Genomic DNA, 18,459 nt, shown 5'->3' with positions numbered 1-18,459 from the left:
ATCGAAATCTTTACGATATCAAAAACCCCCCCACACACAACATAAAAAAAAAGAGTAAAATATATTTATTTTTTCTCTTTTTATTTTTAATATAAAAAAGTAGCAAGTCGACATTCACATATGGATTATGGAGGTCTCTTTTGTCAAAATAGAACTTTTTAAAATCCGCCCATTAATTTACCAATAAAAATATATTACAAAACATGTTTAATAAACAAATTTATTTTCTTGAAAATGTCAATTGTCAAGTATAAAAAAAAAAAACAGTAAATAAAATAAACCACATAATAATCGTTTATTGTAAATTGATTTTAAGTTTAAGCAAGACAATAGAATAAAAAATAATGAGATAAAAAAAAGTTAAATAAAATAAATAAACATCTTAGATAGTTGGATTAAATTGTATTAGTGTTGTATATATATGTGTGTTGATACCTTTTGACAAGTGTTTCGTGTGTTCTACCTCGCCGCACCTGTTTCCTTGTCTTTACCACAAAAAAATACAAACTTGATACTTCAACAAATAAATTCGTTACAATAGACATCCTGCTGTATATATTTTTTTTTGTAAACTCATCAAGTAAATAAATTAACAAACATTTTTTAAATTGTCATAAATATGACCTAATTGTTATTAATGTTTTTTAAATAAATAAATAATTGAAATTTAGAAACAATAGTGGAGCAAATTTGATTGCGAAATGATGATGAATTGGAGTTGAAAAATTTAATTATATATGTAGTTGGGAATGTCAGGTGGATAACAGTAGTAACGAGTATGGAGGTGAAAAAAATAAGTGAAATAAATGACCAACAAATGTCCAATGATGTTGGAATTATAACTGGTCAGTGTGATAAGTCAATAGAAAACATCATCAACAACAACGATGATAATTCATTAGAAAATATACAAAATGAATCATCAACATGTCCAAATAAAGAAACACCAAATGATGTTAAAAATAAAAAAGATATAATTATCAATACTACTGATAATGATCATCAAGATGATACAACAGAATCAATTGATAAATTAAATTCAGTTGCTGGTGCACAGAGTCCAACAGCTCTTGCATTTACAATTGATTTTAGTGATGAAAAAAAAGATAAAAATGATACAGCTAAATATCAAAATTTATTTCAAAGATTTAATGCAAGACATAGAAGAAATTTTTCAACTTCTCAGGTAAATTTTGCACAAAAAATAAAACTAATCAATGTCATTTAATGAATTAATTTATTTTTAAAAAATAATTACAGCTTGAAGTTAAAAATAGTAAATCAAGCAATGATTTATCACCAAATTTTATACAAAAAAAAAAACCAATGAGCATTAATTCAGAGGGATATTTTAGCAGTGAAGATGATACCAAAAGAAAAGTCGATCGATTATCAAAAAAATTGCAAGAATTAGGTCAGTATTTAATTTTAATAATAATAAAAATATAATATTGAGACTTTGAACAAGATAAATATTGAAAAATAATAATAAAAAAATAAATAAAAAATACAATAGTATATATTGTATTATAACTATACATATATCCGGTGAGTCATGGTGAAGTCATCTTCATGGCGTCGTTGTGCTCATTAATATTCCAGATAAATAACTCCTTACCAAGTAACACACACACTGGTTCCCCAGTGACCTTCCAAATACTAAAATTTATCATATACTTATATACTGTTAACATGTTTTTTAAATTTTTGTTTATTTTAGGTTTAAAAACAAATACAAAAGGTGCTATAAAAAAAACTGACATAATGACAAGATCATTGACAGAAAACAAGTCAATAATAAAACGTCGTTCTTATTGTGATGATGACGATGAAGAAGAAGAACAACAACAGCAAAAAACGTCCAACAAAATACGTCCAGAAATGACATATTCAGCAACAATGAATGATTTAAGTAGAATACAAAAATTAAATTCAAGTATTGAAGATAATGAACGCTCAAATTGTGTTAAATATTCACCAGAAAAAATATACACAAAAAATATTGAATATATTAATATTAATCATGAATATAATAATGATAAAATAATACAAAATGTTAAATTAACAAATATAAATTATTTATCTGATAATGATGATAATAATATAAAAAGAAAAATTAAAAAAAAAAAACATACAAATACACAAATAATGAGTGTTAGTTTTACAAGTGAACATGTATCAAATAGTTCAACATCAAATAAAAATTTAGATGTATTTAATGTTAGTAATATTGATGATAATTCAGATGATACAATAAGTGAAACTGGTACATATACAATACATAAAGATTATACAGATGAAGAAAAAGCAAGAATGGATATTGATAAAGAATTTAGTGTTGGTATATTAACTGAAGATGAAAAAAAAAATAATGAATTATATATTAATAATAAATTTAATATGCGTTGTACACATGATAATAATACATGGATTAAAGAATGGGCAACACAAGTTGCTGTACATAATTTAGTACCAAAAAATGATGTTTTAAATGATGGACGTACAACACCATCAAGTCCAACAAAAATACCATCACCAATATATTCAAATTCAAGAAGACAAAGTAAATCGCGATATGAACAAAGTGATAGTAGTTTAGATGCTGATATACAACAAAAATGTGGATTAAATAATTCAAATAATAATATAATTGATTCAGGTGGTGAATCTGATGATGATACTAGTAATAGTTATCCAACACCACCATTAACTTCACAACGTACATCAACACATTCAACACTTGTACGACGTGGTAGTTTAACTGAAGCATTATTTAAACGTGTTAATAATAATGATGGTCGTCGTAGTATGAGAAAATATCAAGATGAAATAACATTTGATATACCAAAAAGTCCATCACATGTATTAGCACGTATGAAAGTTGAACGTTGTAATTCATTGGATAGAAAAGATCATTATTCTGATACACAAGAATCAAATTCATCAAGACGTAGTAGTATACGTAATGATGATAATAATATTATAAAACATACAAATAGTCCAATATTAAATCGTTTAAAATTAACAACATCAAAATTAACAAATAGTCCAATATTTGATAATAAAAAAATAACAAAAAATAATATTAAATCACCAAGTTTTGATTGTCAAAAAAAATTTACAAATTATGATAATAATAAAAGTAAAAATATTGATAAAAGTTCTTATATACTTAGAAAATCAAATAGTACATCAAATTATCGTGAAATAATAAATGATAAAAATGATTATTATCATCATCATAATTATCAAATAAATAATAGTCCATTGCTTCAACGTAATAATTCAATAAAACGTTCTTCCAGTAATAATAGTATTCGTAATACTAAAGGATTGACTAGATGTGATAGTTTTAATGATAAACATTGTGAAATTAATCGTAAAATTAAAAATAAAATATCTGGTTCTGATAGTAGTAGTGAAACTGGTGAAATACATCGTCATCATCATCAGCAAAAACATCAACAACAACAACAACAACAGCTACATGTACCACCAATATCATCTGGTATTAAATTAAATCGTGCATTTAGCATAAGACGTGGACGTTTAAATAATGATTCAGATACAACATCAAATACAACAACACCAGAAGAAAGACGTCGTCGTGGTCAATCAGAAATTAAATCAGCTCCAACATCAGCAAGACAACAAAATTATCATCATCATCATCGTGAAAGAACAAATAGTGCTGGTGCTAGTAATAAAGATACATTTAAAAAATCTGATATATTAACAAAAGACAAACAAAGAGGTCCATCATTATCAAGAAATGAAAGTGGTAGATATAGTATACGTGGACAAAAACTAAATAATAATATTAATAGCAATACACAAAATATACAATCAAGAATAAATCAAAAAATAAATAAAGATAATAAAAATTGTGGTCGTAGTAATTCAACATTAACATCAAAAGAAGTTGAATTTCAAAATTGGAAAAGAAGAAAAAATTATAATCCAATGTTAGCAGCATCTGAGGGAAAAAAAAAACCCCAAGATATAACAAAAAAAAATATTGATGATACAACAAATGATTGTCGTGATAATTCAGTTTTAAGATCAGCTAGTTTCCATGGTACACGTGGTACATTATCACTTGCTGGTGATGATTGGTCTGATAATGATAATAATTTTAATGATTCAAATGAGATATTACAAATACCACCACCATCAAGTCCACTTGATGGTAGTGATAGTGATTTAGATACATCATCATATTTACAAACAACGCACAATGTTGTAACAGCAATGTCTGCTAGAATGAATGTTTATCATCATTCAAATGAACCAGTTGATTCTGGTGGTGAAAGTGATGATGATACAAGTCATAGTTTACGAAATAATAATAATAAAATACATAATCAAGTTAGTGATACAGAAAGTAGTGATGATCAACAAGCTATTAATAGTAAAAATTTAACAAAATTTAATAGATCATTTGGTATACGACGTGGACGTGAAATTCATGATACAGATATTAAAATACCACAAATTAAAAATCAACATAATTTGTCAAATAATAATAATACTAGAACAATTGCTAGAACAGATTCAGGGAGATTTAGTATGAGAGCATCAAAGACAAATAATAATGTTAACAATGTCAAAGGAAAAACAAAAGAAGATAAGAAAAAATTAATGCAGCAACATTTAAAAGAACAAGAAATGCAAAATTGGAAAAGACGAAAAAGTACGAAAATTAATAATAATTTTTTTTGTTATTTCTATTTAATGATAATTATTGTTTGTATATTTATTCATTTTTTTTTGTTCATAGGCTATAATCCAATGCAAGCTGCAATGATGGATGCTAAACGAAAAACCAGTATGGCTAAAAAAAATTTAAACGAGTCTTCTAGGTAAAAAAATTTATTTGTTTATTTAATTATTTTTAATTAATGATTTGTTTGAATTTTTTTAATTATCATTTTAAATCGAAATTTCACTCTTTATTAGGATACCTTACGATCGATTATAGAGATTATAATTATCATCTGAAAAGTGGTATGAAAATTGTTGAAAAATCATGGGTTTTTTTTTTATTTATAAAATTAATTGTTTGATGGATCATATGTGGTTTTTGTTTATATATTATTTTTAATAATTTTAACAATGTTTTTTACAGTGTCGATGCTTAATTTATTTCACAGCTTATATATTTTTTTTTTGGTTTTTCTTCACAAAAAGAATTTTCCAAGGCTTTGCACACACTGAAAAAATTATTTAAAATTAATTGATTATGTTTGTAAATTAAAATTGGTCTTTGTTTTATTTCAGTGTTTTAAGATCACAGAGTTTTCATGGACCAATGAATCTTGGAATTAGTGAATGGAGTGATGAAGATATATCAGCATCAGCTGATGAAGCTCCAATCTATTGACTTTCTAAAATAGACAAATTTATTCTTGATGCCAAGTTTGTTTAAAATTAAATTTCCATGACGTTTATTAAAATTTTTATTTACATATTTTGTTTTTACAATTAATTTATATTTTCTTTATAGAAAAAAAAACATAATGTGAAAGTTTACAATACAATTTTTATAATTAAGATGAAAAATATATATAAAAGAAATTAATTTACCATTGATCATATACATTTTTAAAATAGGCATTTTGATTTTTAGATTATCTTAATTGTACAGAAGATAAATAAATCTTTCAATCAATTTGTTTAATATATATTTTCGTATGTTACGATAAAAATATTGTTCAGTTATTATAAGCTATTTTGTTTAAGCTAATTTTGCTATTTTTTATCTTTTTGAAGTATATATATATTTTATTTTTAGATATATATATATGCCTCGTTTGAATATTAATTAATTGATTAATTATATTTAAAAAAATACGCCAAATTTATAAATTTGTTATTATAAAAAAAAAAAATAATGTTTTGTATAAATAAATAAATTTTCTTTCTGTCTTAAATCGTTTTTTTTTTTTACTTTTCCTTAGTTATCTATTATATCATATAAGAACATTATACTTTATGCTGAAGATTTAATTCATGTATTCATATTTAGATGTCGTCTAAATTATAGAAGCATAATTTCGTTAAATTTATGCTTAGAAATATTATTTCTTGAAATGGGATGAGTTGTCGAAATTATGGAATTTTCTTTATTAATTTTAAAAAATATAAAAATGAAAAAAAAAAAATAAAATAATTGAAATTCAAGTTTAAAACTTTTAGGATAACAATATTTTAGGTGTTGTTTAAATTATAAAAGCATAGTATCATGAAAATTATGTTTGGAAATATATTTTTTTTATTATTTTAAAATTGATAAAAAAAAATACAAATAATTGAAATTACATTTTATAACTTTTAAGATAATGATATATTTTTCCTGTAAGTTAAACTTGTCTACTTTTAAAAAAAAAATTACATATAATCAAAACTGCATATAGTATATACTTATGTGATTTACATTTAACCGAAATTTAACAGATGAAAGGATCAAAGAGTTTGGCCAAAGTTCTGAAAATTTTCAATTTTCAATAGGGAGCGAAGTTGTTACTAACTTTTATTTTTATTTCAATTACTTTTGAACAAATTAAAAAAGATTCTATAAAGACTCAAAAAAATTTCTTATAAAATTCTTGAGAGCTACACTCTTTTAAAAAATGATCGTTAAAAGCAATTCTTTATGGCTATATTTTATTATTATAATATATTGGATACTACTAATTATATTATATATGTAAAAAATAAATGATCGATAAAAGTTACTCTGTAGATTTGCGTTAATTTGTTACCAACGATTGTTTATAATATAAGTAGTATCTAATATGTTATATAATAATGATCCCATAATTTGAAGTAGTAATTACTGATCAATCATAATTAACATGTAATTAGATGTAATTATGATTGATCAGTAATTACTATTTCTTTAGAAACTATTATTGCAGACACCATTTGACTGCATGATATTTTTAGTAATCAATATTCTAACTTATAATACATTTTTGTCTCTATATTCGTGAAAATGTACTTAGTCTCGTCAATCCCATTTGTGGTAATTTTGCCTACGGATTTATTTTGTCGAATTTATTTTGTCATGTAATCGAATCTATAAAGGTATATCAACTTTTTGAAGAAAAAGTGTCTTTAAATTTTTATTTTTTTCAAAAAAAAAAATACATCATCATGCTCTGCGTAACGTAACAATTAATAAATAGTAATTTTTTTCTTGAAAAAATTAAATATTACAAGACACTTTTTTTTTTTTCTAAAAATTTAGATAAATAGTACAGAGATTTTTGGTCGGAGAAACGGTGAAGAAAAGTTGGAGTAATGGTGGAAATATTTTCGTAATTAGGTGGAGAAAAAGCGGAGAAATATTTCCACCAGAGAAATACAGGAAATGATTGTTTTCGAATTTCGACAGAGCATTGGCAGATATTGCTAAACACTAATTAAAATTAGTAATTACTACATAAACAATTATTAATTACGAACACCATTTAGAAAAAAAATCGAGGCGATAACTATTTTTAAATTTTTGTTTTTTCTATCCGTGATTTTATACGTTCTTCCGTGACTTGAGTCAACTGATCCAAGTCCACTTTTGTTGGCCATTTAAAAAAAAAAAAAGATCTAGAGTGACTCTCACAGTGGTTCTGTCTTTTGTGTTTGTGTGGGTACCACTGGGTACATCCCACACAATATAAAAAATTTAATAAATTAAACAAATAAATGTTTTTAATCATTTTAAATTAAAATACAAATAAATCAACAAAACAATTAAAATATCAAAATGGCTATTATGAAGATACTCCTACGACCAGAAATTAGAAGATTAACTGGAGTTAGAGTAAGTACATTATTATCAAAATAATAATAATTAACATAAATAAAATATACATATGTCTTTTAAAAACTTGTCAAATTTAATTGTCATTAATACACATTAAATTCATTAATCATAACATAAAAAATATAATCATTTCAATTAAAAATTTAAATTTTAAATTAATTTTCATTTATTTATTTAATTATTTATACAAAATATATATTTTTTTAAATTTATAACAACAATAGTTAATAAAAAATATTTATTTTTATTTTTTTTTAACACTTGTTTGTAATTAAATTTATTTATTTATTATTTTTTATTTTAAAATAATCATTGTTTGAAAAAATTAAATGTGGGTCAAGGTCCAATGACAAAAATACATTCACCTCGTCTAAGCACAACAACAGTTACAATTACATTTATTTTTACTCATCAAAATTCAATGACAAATATATTGTTATTTATGTCTTGATTTAAATTCAAAGTCAAGTCAACAAGTTTAAATTTTTTTTCTAATCTATTTACAGAGTCTAAGTCAAAATTGTACAAAGCCAAAATTTGGTTTAATATTTGATATTGATGGTGTTATTGTACGTGGTAAAAGTGTATTACCACCAGTACCAAATGCCTTTAAACGTTTACTTGATGACAATGGAAAATTTCGTATACCAACTGTTTTTGTAACAAACAGTGGTAATGCATTGCGTTCTGAAAAAGCCAAAGGTAAATTATACAATATACAATTATTAACTAAACAATATTAATAATAATAATAAAATTTTATATTTGTTAAATAGATTTATCTGAATGGATTGGATATGAAATAACAGAGGATCAAGTTGTAATGGCACATTCACCATTAACAATGTTTAAACAATTTCATAAAAAACGTGTACTTATATCTGGTCAAGGTAAAGTACGTGAAATAGCCAAAGAATTAGGTTTTCATAATACAGTTACAATGGATGAGTTGATAAAAAATTTTCCAAGTTTAGACTATGTTAATAAAGATCGTAGAGATCCAACATGTGGACCAATTGATAAAAATTTTTCTAATATTGAAGGTATTGTTATGTTTAGTGAACCAGTAACATGGGAACAACCATTACAATTAATGGTTGATTTATTAATGACAAATGGTATGCCAACAAATTTACCATCAATAATACCATATCCACATATACCAATACTTGCATGTAATATGGACTTGTTATGGGTATCTGAAGCACCAATACCACGTTATGGACATGGTGCATATCTTGCATGTCTTGAAGCATTGTATAGAAAAGTTACTGGTAATGATTTAATTTATACAGCATTAATTGGTAAACCAAGTGAAATAACATATTATCATGCTAATCATATGATTATGAAACATGCTAAAACAATTGGTATTGATCATAATATTGATACAATTTATGCTGTTGGTGATAATATTAATACAGATATATTTGGTGCTAATTTATATGATAAATATCTTGCTAGATATTCAAAAGGAAAAGAAACAAAATCACGTGGTATGGAATCAATTTTAGGAAATGATCTTCAATCACCAAATGTTAAAGCTTGTATTAGTATTCTTGTTGAAACTGGTGTTCATAGACGTGACTCGGAATTTATATCAGAACATTGTCCACGTGATTTTCTTCCACTTGAAGAGGCATTGTGTCGACCAGCTTTTGTTGTTAAAGATGTTGCTCGAGCTATTGATCTTGCTCTTAAAGAAGAAAATATTGAGTAAAATTTATTTTACATCAATTAGATAAATAATTCGTTGACAAAAATAATGTAGCTTAATAATTTTGTTTTTTTTTTTTTTTTTGTAATAAAACGCAGCACAAATTAAATAATTGAAAAAAAAAAATTAATATTATTAAATAAATAGTGATCTAGTCGATAAAATTAATCGACAAAATTTGTTGCTTGCCATTGATAACGAAATATATTAATAGCAATAAAAAATGTGTATTTTTTTTTTTATTAACAATTTTTTTTTTTTTTTTTTCTTGTTATTAGTATTGAAATTAAAATTAGATAATCAATTTTATTTTGAAAAATATACAAAATAGAAAATATATTTTTTTATAATAAATTGAAATATTAATTGTAAAATATTTGTACATTGAATTGATTATAAAGACAATAGTAATTTGTTAAAAGTAAAAATTAATCTGTCATTAAATAAAAAGAGAAAATGAAAAATTATTATCAGTCATTAATTATTATTTAATAAGCCACTTGAATTTTAAATAATTAAAAATTAAAATTTAATAAATTATTAACATTTTAATTTTTCTTTTTTTTATTATTAATACTTAAAAATATTAAACAAATTAATTTTGCAAAGTTTTAAAATCAAAGTTCATTAATTTAATTGCTCATTAACAAAACAAAAAAAAAAAAAAAATCAAGTATTCTCAATTTATTTGACCTAAACAATTATTTTTTTTTCAATTGTCCAATTAATTTTTTTATTTTTCTATACGTGCTTCGAATTCCATTATCGATTTGCATCAATAATTTTAGCACAATACTTATATATTTTGCAATACAATTTTCTCCATAATTTCCAGAAAATAATTATCACTCATAGTTGAAAAAAAAATAACTAATAATTTTATCAATAAATAAATAAATAAATATTATTTTTTGTTAACTTTCAACACCTTGTATTATTTTTTTTATAGCACTCAATAGCACGACTAACTTTTTCCACCATTTCATTAATTTTATCTTCACTAATATGATAATCTGAATGTGATCTTGCAAATGAACGTTTTTGTATTAATGCTGATAACATAAGTGTCAACATTGGTATTGATAAACCCATTAAAAACATTGGATTCATCATATTTTTCATTCCATGTTTTTTAAAATTAACAAACAGCTCACTCCAAAAGCCACTATTTTCATGATCATCATGTCCTAATTTACCATATAACCATGGTTTTATTTTACCAGTTTTAGCAATATAATCATAATAATGAGGATCATAAGATTGTGACCAAAGTTGTGAATAATGTACATCATTTGGATAATAATCATGAGGAGTATCATAAGAAACTGGAGGGCTTCCAATTGATCCATGATGATGATGATTTAAATTTGGTGGTTTTGTGTATATTATTTCAACTGGTTTATGATGATGAGGATGATGATGATGATAATTATTAAATGATGAAGATGGTGGTGGTAAAGATAGATGTGGTGGCTTGTGAATAATATTTGGTCCAATACGTGATTGTGCACGATAACGAGATGGTACACGTGGTTGCATTTGTCGATATTGTTGTTGAGGTAAACGTCTTCTTGAAATTGGAATATAATCATTTCTATTTTGAAATGGTAATTTTTGCCATGGTATTAATCTTGAACTTTGATATACTGGAGAATTAAAACTATCTCTTGTTGGAATTGCTGATGTTGTATGTTGAATATTTTGATAATTTTCTAATGAATTTATCATCTGATTATTATTTATATTATCATAATTAAAATTCATATTATTATTATTAATTTGTGAATTATCTTGTTCAGTAAAATCTTGATAATCTTGTGAATTTTTTAGATAATAATTTGGATTTATTGTTGTTGTTGTTTGAATTTCATTAGTTGCTTGTTGATTTTTAATAAAATTATCTAGTGCCCATTGTGATTCTTCAGGTGTTTTTGAATTTAAAAAATCATTTAATGCAATTTTAGCTGGTAATGGTATTTGTTTGTTGTTGTTTAATTGTGTTTCATTATTTATGTTATTTGTATTTGTTGTATAATATAATTTATTATCATTTTTATTGTCAATTGTATTAAAATCATTTGATGATGATGACTGTTGTTCCAATGATAAAATGTCAATTGATTTATCTAAATTTTCTACAATTGATGTTGGTAATGTCATACCAGGAGAAATAAATTCTTCACTGTCAATAGTTTTAAATTTGTTTTGTTCAATACTGTATGGTTGCATAAATTGACTTTTTTCATCAAAGTTTTTTGATCTTTTACTATCATGTCTTGTTTTATAATGAGTTTCTTCAGCAGTGTATTCTGTATTCTCAGTGAGAGGATTACCCTCATAGTTTAGTTGACTTTTTGAACATGATATATATAAAGTCAATATAAATATACTTTTCCACATTATTCTGAAATCAAAATACATAAAAATAGTAAAATTTTATGTTATTTATTTTACACATTTATATGATGAATTTCAATGATTTACTCAAGTTAAAATAACAACCTCATACATTCAACTATAAATTACTTTGATCCATTTATATTTCAAAAGGAAAAAAATAATAAAATAAACTAACTCAGTGTATATAATGTTTTTTTTTTATTCTTTATAACACGGAAGAGTAATCAAAGCTTGTGCAAATCAACGATCTACAACTTCCGTTTTATATATTAATTAAATAATATTAAAAAAAAAAATATGAATTACCATCAATTCATCTGTTTAAATATAATAAAATTAAAATACTGAATATAAATTTGAGCTAAAATAAATAGCAACACCGTTATTATATGTAAATTTAATATGCGCGTATTTGATGTTTGAACTTTTGTGGTCCACGATGACTAAAATCGATGACCCACTAGACAAATAGTTGACCTATTCAAACCGGCTTGATTTGTCAATGACTTTCTACAAACCGTTATACACACAATTAACAATTGTCATAATAATTATAATAATTATAATTACCAGTATAATTTAATAATAAAAAAAAAACTTTTGACAAATAAATTTATAAATCAATGAGTTGATCATTAATTATAATCATGCGGTATATATTACAAATGTTCAATACGTATATAAATTATAAATTTGTTGATTATTGATATCCAATGTTTGTCTCATAATTTGTAGTCATATCAGTATCATAACACCTCGTCTATCACTTACCCTAAATTAATGCTGTGATGGTCAATATAACACATCATGATAAATTACTTTTTGATCCAAATATTTATCAAAATTTTGCTTATATTTTTTTGTTTAAATTTTATTTATGTTATGTATAATAATTAATTAACAATGTTGATATTTTTATTTGGTGATTCGAGGTAGAACAATCGATAAAAATACGACTGAAACAATAATTTCTGCGCGTCCATCGAGGAAAAAGGTGCGAGATACACTGACAATACTTTAAGTATGAGAAAGGCATTCACCTTTAAAATCTCCCTACTTTGAAAATAAAATTTTTGTTTAAAAAATATATATACCTACTCTTTCAGCAAAGAATGTACAATTTTTTTAAGACTGCCGTGGGCCACACGCGATATACCAAAGTCATGAATGTTTTTTTTTTTGAAACTTGATTGAACCAAAAACCGTAAAGTAAATATATAAAAAAAAAATATATATCCCACTATTATTTTTTTTCCTCATTTCACCTACATTCATGGTCAGGGTCTACGTGTGTAAGCCAAATAAATATTATCAAGAATTATAAGGCCTTCCGGATCTTCTTGACAAGGCCAAACTTTTGGCTGACCTTTTGAAAATTGTCGCCAACTTTCCAAATGTTTTTACGTTCATTATTTTATTCTGTGTGTGTTATACGTTTTTTTTTTTTATTTATCTATGAATTAATAATAAATGTTGAAGCTCATATGTGGCACGTGACGATGCTAATGTGGTTTTAAATTACCGGTTTGAATTAAAAAAAATTATACGACATGCAACATCACCTCTTTTAAATTAATTATAATAATTATTGATAAGTTTTATATCTCAATAATTATCAAATAATTCGTTGACAAAATTATTATATTTTTTTATTTTTTTTCATTTCGTGAAAGCTGAACTTTTGAATTTTAAACACTTGGTATACATTTGTATGCGTGTTGATAGCTGGATTACCGTTATATTTTAGCCTTTCCTTTTTCATTTCACTGGCCCATCTTGTAGCTAAGATGAAAAAATATATTTTAAAAAAATCCAAAAAGTATTTAATTTGTTTTTTCTTATCTTGTGATTTTTTTATTACAGTGATTATTTTTATTTTTTGTCATAAAGAAAAGCAATGAAAAAAAGGATTTATAATCTATGAAAATCTATGCGGGTAATCTGCATTTTCATCACTGCATTTTGTCATAAAATTTTCTTTTTTAAGACCTAAGATTATTCTTGATAATGTCTTGAGATATAATTCTTAAAAATTTTTTTTAAATATCGCCATTTAAAATAATAGATTGTAAAAATTTTATCATTATTACAATGACACACTAAAAAAAAATACGATAGAGAGACGAAGAAAGTTATTGATTATTAATTTCGTTCTCAATTCAGATGAATTTATTTATATAAAAACAAGTGTATTTCATTTTTTTTATTCACTTTTACTATATGGATGAGAATTTATTAGTTATTTATAGCTCGAGGCAATTTTTATTGTTTATTTTTCTTTTTTATCTTGAGCATCTCTAATTAAAACTGATAGTTTGTTTGAGTCATAGAGCATTTTACAGGATCATTATAACTGAATTTAATGAGTCAAATCTTCGTGTCATTCATACATGACGTAATCTGTACATTGTTATTATTTTTATCGTTATTTATTTGGTCTTTATTTCGCTTCATGTGCAATCGATCATCAAAAAATTTACTCATTTTTTTGTTTGCACAATAAATTGGTGGCATTGATGGTACTGTAAAATATAATACAAGTATACTTAAAAATACAATAACAAACAATTTTTTTTTTTTATCAACTAATGAATGTAATTTAATATAAATATTATATTTTTTTTACCTTAAATATTTAGCTCATTGTTTTGAGTGTTAATTAAAATTATAATAAAAGTTTGTAACAATGTAACTTGACGTTAATTAAAAGGAAAAAAAAATTATTTTTATCTTTAAAAAACATGTTATTATTCTTGTTTTTTTCAAGTTTAAATGTTAAATTTTTAATTGCTTTATTGCTACTTAATAATATTTATGTGTTAAAGGAACTTGAGTTAATACTTGGATGAACCACTTAATCTAGATCGAAAACATTGTCACTCTTTTTAATTGAATAAAAAATGAATTCAATTCAAGTGAATATTTTAAATCTATAAAAAAGGGTTACTAATTTACTACAGAATATTAAAAATCAAATAAAAATTTATACTCTGTAACATCACTATTACATTATGCAAAATAAAATTATTTTGTTATGATGATATTGTCAACTGAAGAATAAAATATTCAATCATTTCTCAATTGCCAAACGAAAATTAGAATGACTTAAGTAAATTTCCTACTTGTTATTAGGGTCGGTGACATATTTATCATTAACTTTACGATTTTTTATTTAAACTTAAATAAATAAATAAAAAATAGTCAAGACTTCAAAGTAATCAAGAATGTTAACGGGTGACATCCTTCACAGTCATTATTATTTATTTTATTTTTCCAATTGCCGTGACAACAGTTATCCCATTTTATTTTTTCATCTCATTTTGCACAATTGCAATGATAAATTTTTATTCTTTTATTATGTAAAAATAAGAAAAATTAATTTTTCATCTTGTCAACTGAAAATAAATAAATTAAATTAATAAAAAATAATAAATTAAATTTTTAAAAAATTGTTACAAATTTTTAATTAAATTATTTAGATTTTTTTTCTATTCAACTTGTAAATTATAATATAATAAATGTCCAGGAATATCTTATCAAGTTTAATATGACAATAAGCTTGTCGAGTATTTTCCAAGGATATAGCAAATGTAGAAACATTTATCTTAATGATGTTGAACATTACGAGGACAATGAAACGTTATCAAACTTAATGAGTACATTTTGTAGTATAATTTTTACATTAATAAACCTTGAATTTGTGGTTTAATATACACTTGATCTTAGCTGGCTAATCTCATCAAGAAATACTAGATTTTTAAATATTATTTTTTATAATCAACACAACTTGACCCGCAAAACTCTCAAGCATAACTTAACGGTTTGTCTTTAGTCATGTACACTCACGCAATTTATCCATTATACACTTGGTAATTATTTTTTAACCATTCATATGTTTATTTTACTTTTTTTTTACTTCATTTGCAAAACGAGTAATTTACATTTTTCATTACAGCTTGACAAACACTATGTTAATTTATTTAAATTATTTTTTTCAATATCCCAAAGTTTGCTTGCTTGCTTGCTTTTTATCAAAGATTATTCAATAAATTTTTTTCAATTAACGTTTGTAGTCTAGATAAAAATATAACATTAGCTTATTTTTCATAAAAATATAAATTGAATTTAATATTTTCTCACGATTAATTCATAACAAATTGAATAATTCATATTTGCTTTTATTAAATTTGAAACTTTGAATAAATGATTTATTTAAAATTATAAAATAATTAATTAAATTATTTTTATACGAGTAACTATTATGATAAAATTTATGAATTTAATATTGAATAATTTGTTGTGCTCTCGTTGGTGTGTGTTATTGATATTACGGGTTCAATGAATTGCTGAAGTTTTGCCATTGAAATTTCTTCAAGTATTATGATTCTATTATGTATCATGTTGTCGATTATTCTGTGCACATAAAACGATAATTCAACCGTTATGTACGTACTAAAAAATATTAATATAAATATTGGCTATATTTATCGACATTCATTGCTGAATGTTATTTTTTTTTCAACACAAAGGTCAATCAATAAATTGAGATTGATCATTCACTTGATTTTAATATTGATAATTTGTTTTTTTATTAATTTCTTTTATGAAAATATTTGTGTTGTATTTAAGCCAACATGAATTGATATTGTTGGATGATTTGTTGAGTCAACCAATAAGCTGTATGTCAAAAAACAAGTTACAAAAATAAAAAAACTAGATCACATAACGTGGGAACTGATTAAAATTCATGTTTCAACTTGTAAATCCTTTTTTTTTTATGTTTTATACTACGAGTAATAATAAAATTTATTATAGCTAATAAATTATTATAAAAATAAACAGGTTGTTAAAGGATACTCTGTTGAATGAAGTAATATAAAGATTTTTTAAATAAATATTTTATTTACTTTTTCCTTCTTGGTTTAACTTCAACCCAGTCATCGTCTTCCATTTTATTACCAACATCTTCATCAGCTTCGTCACTTTCACTGTCATCATCACTTTCATTTACAATTATTATTGGTTCTCGTACACCCATTTGTCTAAGTTCATCTCTGCTGAGTATCCATGTTTGTAGTGCTGGTAATTTTTCTTTTTCAGCAATGGCAATTGTCTCATTACCTTCTAAACAATAACGATAAAATTTACACATATGTTCAGCAACTTGAGTTGAACTGTTGTCATCTAATTCAGTATTGAAATAATTATCCATATACTCCTCCAATACTCCAGCAATATCATCAGTTGTTGGATTATCTAAAATAGTTTTATTTTCATTAAATTAACAATACAAATTTTTTTTTTTTGACATGTATTAAATTACCATTTGTGTAAAATGTTTCTGTCATATATGAAGGAAGTTCAACAGCATAATCTCTTTCTCCAAAACCATGTTCAACAGCTATCTAAAAATATACAATATAAATTGTCAAAAAACAACAATTAAATTATAGGTTAACTACTTAATTTTAAACAAAAAAAAAAAATCATAAAAATTTAATATTTACCTTTAATGCTGTCCAATTACTTAAAATTCTTTGTGCCACTCCATGAAAAAAATCTTTAGTATTTGCCATTGTTTTTATTTCAATAATAAATTTGACAACAAATATTTATAACCACATGGTACATGAACAAACAAAAAAGAGTAATTTAATTTGTAAATGATATTGCTGATATTGATATTACCGACAAGGCAGACAGCGCTATCTAACGAGTATAAAAATCGAAATGGCGTTGTTGAATAAAACGAAAAGATCGCGCGGGATTTGTGGTGACTGGTGTCCTGGTGTGTTGATGATGTTGATGGTAATTAACTCCAGTTTGTTATTGTTATTGTTGTTGTATTGTTGTGTCTATTAGTGCTCAGTTTAATATAATTGATTGATTGATTGATTGACAATGAACAATTGAAAATGAACTTGAATAACTCTGTCAAAATAAATTTGTGCTTGATCATACTGATAATTATAATTCTGGATCATTTGGAGCTTGATGGGATAATAATCATCAATAAAACAAGGTAAACATTGGACATCCAATATTATTTAGCATTAAAAGTTTACAGATTATTTACTTTTTAAGTTTGAATTGGGAAAAATACATTACTATTATAAATTTATCATACTTTTTTTTTTTTATTGATTTTTTAATAGACATATTCTTATCATTTAATTTTTCATATTTGGCATGGGGGATATAAAAAAAAATGGCCTAATAATTGTGTGTCTTTATTGACAATACAAAAGAATTTTATTTTTATTTTTTTTAATTTTTTATTCATCCTCTTGATAATGAAATAATTGGTAATTATTTTTGTCATTTTTTGAGGTCGTGTACTCATCAAAAGTGCATTTTATTTTATTACACTTAAATTCATTAATATCACTATGGTATTCTGGACAATTTAATTATAATGATCTTTTTTTTTTTTTTTTTTTGTTAGTGCTTTTTTAAATTTTATATCATCAACAGTCATTGTCATTTATTTAATTAATTATACATTTTTTATGTT

General features: G+C 24.0%; 4 protein-coding genes across 7 annotated transcripts; 2 read left to right on the top strand and 2 right to left on the bottom strand.

Moving 5' to 3' along the window:
- Nucleotides 1–80: 80 nt before the first annotated feature.
- On the top strand, nt 81–5,934 carry LOC122851679 (putative uncharacterized protein DDB_G0282133). Of its 2 annotated transcripts, XM_044151047.1 has the most exons (6): nt 81–1,186; nt 1,261–1,414; nt 1,721–4,693; nt 4,781–4,862; nt 4,960–5,007; nt 5,281–5,393. In XM_044151047.1, the coding sequence occupies exons 1-5, from the start codon at nt 779–781 to the stop codon at nt 4,979–4,981; spliced, it is 3,639 nt and encodes a 1,212-aa protein (XP_044006982.1). In that variant the 5' UTR covers nt 81–778; the 3' UTR covers nt 4,982–5,007; nt 5,281–5,393. The 2 variants fall into 2 exon arrangements, with proteins under 2 accessions (XP_044006982.1, XP_044006981.1); XM_044151046.1 differs by lacking the exon at nt 4,960–5,007 and having other exon boundaries at nt 5,281–5,934.
- Nucleotides 5,935–7,589: 1,655 nt separating this feature from the next.
- LOC122851702 (haloacid dehalogenase-like hydrolase domain-containing 5) lies at nt 7,590–10,214 on the top strand. The gene is made up of 3 exons (XM_044151109.1): nt 7,590–7,825; nt 8,335–8,530; nt 8,605–10,214. Exons 1-3 carry the CDS (start codon nt 7,769–7,771, stop codon nt 9,546–9,548), a joined length of 1,197 nt encoding a protein of 398 aa, XP_044007044.1. The 5' UTR covers nt 7,590–7,768; the 3' UTR covers nt 9,549–10,214.
- Nucleotides 10,215–10,227: 13 nt separating this feature from the next.
- On the bottom strand, nt 10,228–13,086 carry LOC122851692 (transcription factor mef2A-like). The gene is made up of 2 exons (XM_044151094.1): nt 12,717–13,086; nt 10,228–11,949 (listed from the first exon to the last, which is right to left on the bottom strand). The coding sequence occupies exons 1-2, from the start codon at nt 12,752–12,754 to the stop codon at nt 10,467–10,469; spliced, it is 1,521 nt and encodes a 506-aa protein (XP_044007029.1). The 5' UTR covers nt 12,755–13,086; the 3' UTR covers nt 10,228–10,466.
- A 1,198-nt stretch (nt 13,087–14,284) lies between these two features.
- LOC122851712 (pre-rRNA-processing protein TSR2 homolog) lies at nt 14,285–17,582 on the bottom strand. Of its 3 annotated transcripts, none has more exons than XM_044151125.1 (4): nt 17,453–17,582; nt 17,269–17,350; nt 16,853–17,201; nt 14,285–14,467 (listed from the first exon to the last, which is right to left on the bottom strand). In XM_044151125.1, exons 1-4 carry the CDS (start codon nt 17,519–17,521, stop codon nt 14,422–14,424), a joined length of 546 nt encoding a protein of 181 aa, XP_044007060.1. In that variant the 5' UTR covers nt 17,522–17,582; the 3' UTR covers nt 14,285–14,421. The 3 variants fall into 3 exon arrangements, with proteins under 3 accessions (XP_044007060.1, XP_044007061.1, XP_044007059.1); XM_044151126.1 differs by lacking the exon at nt 14,285–14,467 and adding an exon at nt 15,301–15,340; XM_044151124.1 differs by lacking the exon at nt 14,285–14,467 and adding an exon at nt 15,432–16,622.
- Nucleotides 17,583–18,459: the final 877 nt, after the last annotated feature.

The sequence above is a fragment of the Aphidius gifuensis genome, linkage group LG3 (genome assembly GCF_014905175.1).
Source record: "Aphidius gifuensis isolate YNYX2018 linkage group LG3, ASM1490517v1, whole genome shotgun sequence".
Classification (NCBI taxonomy): Eukaryota; Metazoa; Arthropoda; class Insecta; order Hymenoptera; family Braconidae; genus Aphidius; species Aphidius gifuensis.
The sequence above is the reverse complement of the archived record's forward strand: the minus strand, read 5'-3'. Positions and strand labels throughout refer to the sequence as shown.

Excerpts from the sequence above, each read along its gene's own strand:
- LOC122851679 (XM_044151046.1), top strand. The coding sequence starts at position 779 with ATGGAGGTGAAAAAAATAAGTGAAATAAATGACCAACAAATGTCCAAT. Across the intron at positions 1,415-1,720 it reads AAAAAAATTGCAAGAATTAG|GTTTAAAAACAAATACAAAA; the intron begins GTCAGTATTTAA and ends TGTTTATTTTAG. Across the intron at positions 4,694-4,780 it reads AAATTGGAAAAGACGAAAAA|GCTATAATCCAATGCAAGCT; the intron begins GTACGAAAATTA and ends TTTTGTTCATAG.
- LOC122851702 (XM_044151109.1), top strand. The coding sequence starts at position 7,769 with ATGGCTATTATGAAGATACTCCTACGACCAGAAATTAGAAGATTAACT. Across the intron at positions 7,826-8,334 it reads GAAGATTAACTGGAGTTAGA|AGTCTAAGTCAAAATTGTAC; the intron begins GTAAGTACATTA and ends ATCTATTTACAG. Across the intron at positions 8,531-8,604 it reads GCGTTCTGAAAAAGCCAAAG|ATTTATCTGAATGGATTGGA; the intron begins GTAAATTATACA and ends TTTGTTAAATAG.
- LOC122851692 (XM_044151094.1), bottom strand. The coding sequence starts at position 12,754 with ATGATGTGTTATATTGACCATCACAGCATTAATTTAGG. Across the intron at positions 11,950-12,716 it reads CATCACAGCATTAATTTAGG|AATAATGTGGAAAAGTATAT; the intron begins GTAAGTGATAGA and ends TTTTGATTTCAG.
- LOC122851712 (XM_044151124.1), bottom strand. The coding sequence starts at position 17,521 with ATGGCAAATACTAAAGATTTTTTTCATGGAGTGGCACAAAGAATTTTA. Across the intron at positions 17,351-17,452 it reads GTAATTGGACAGCATTAAAG|ATAGCTGTTGAACATGGTTT; the intron begins GTAAATATTAAA and ends GTATATTTTTAG. Across the intron at positions 16,623-16,852 it reads GTTAAACCAAGAAGGAAAAA|CTTATTGGTTGACTCAACAA; the intron begins GTAAATAAAATA and ends TTTGACATACAG.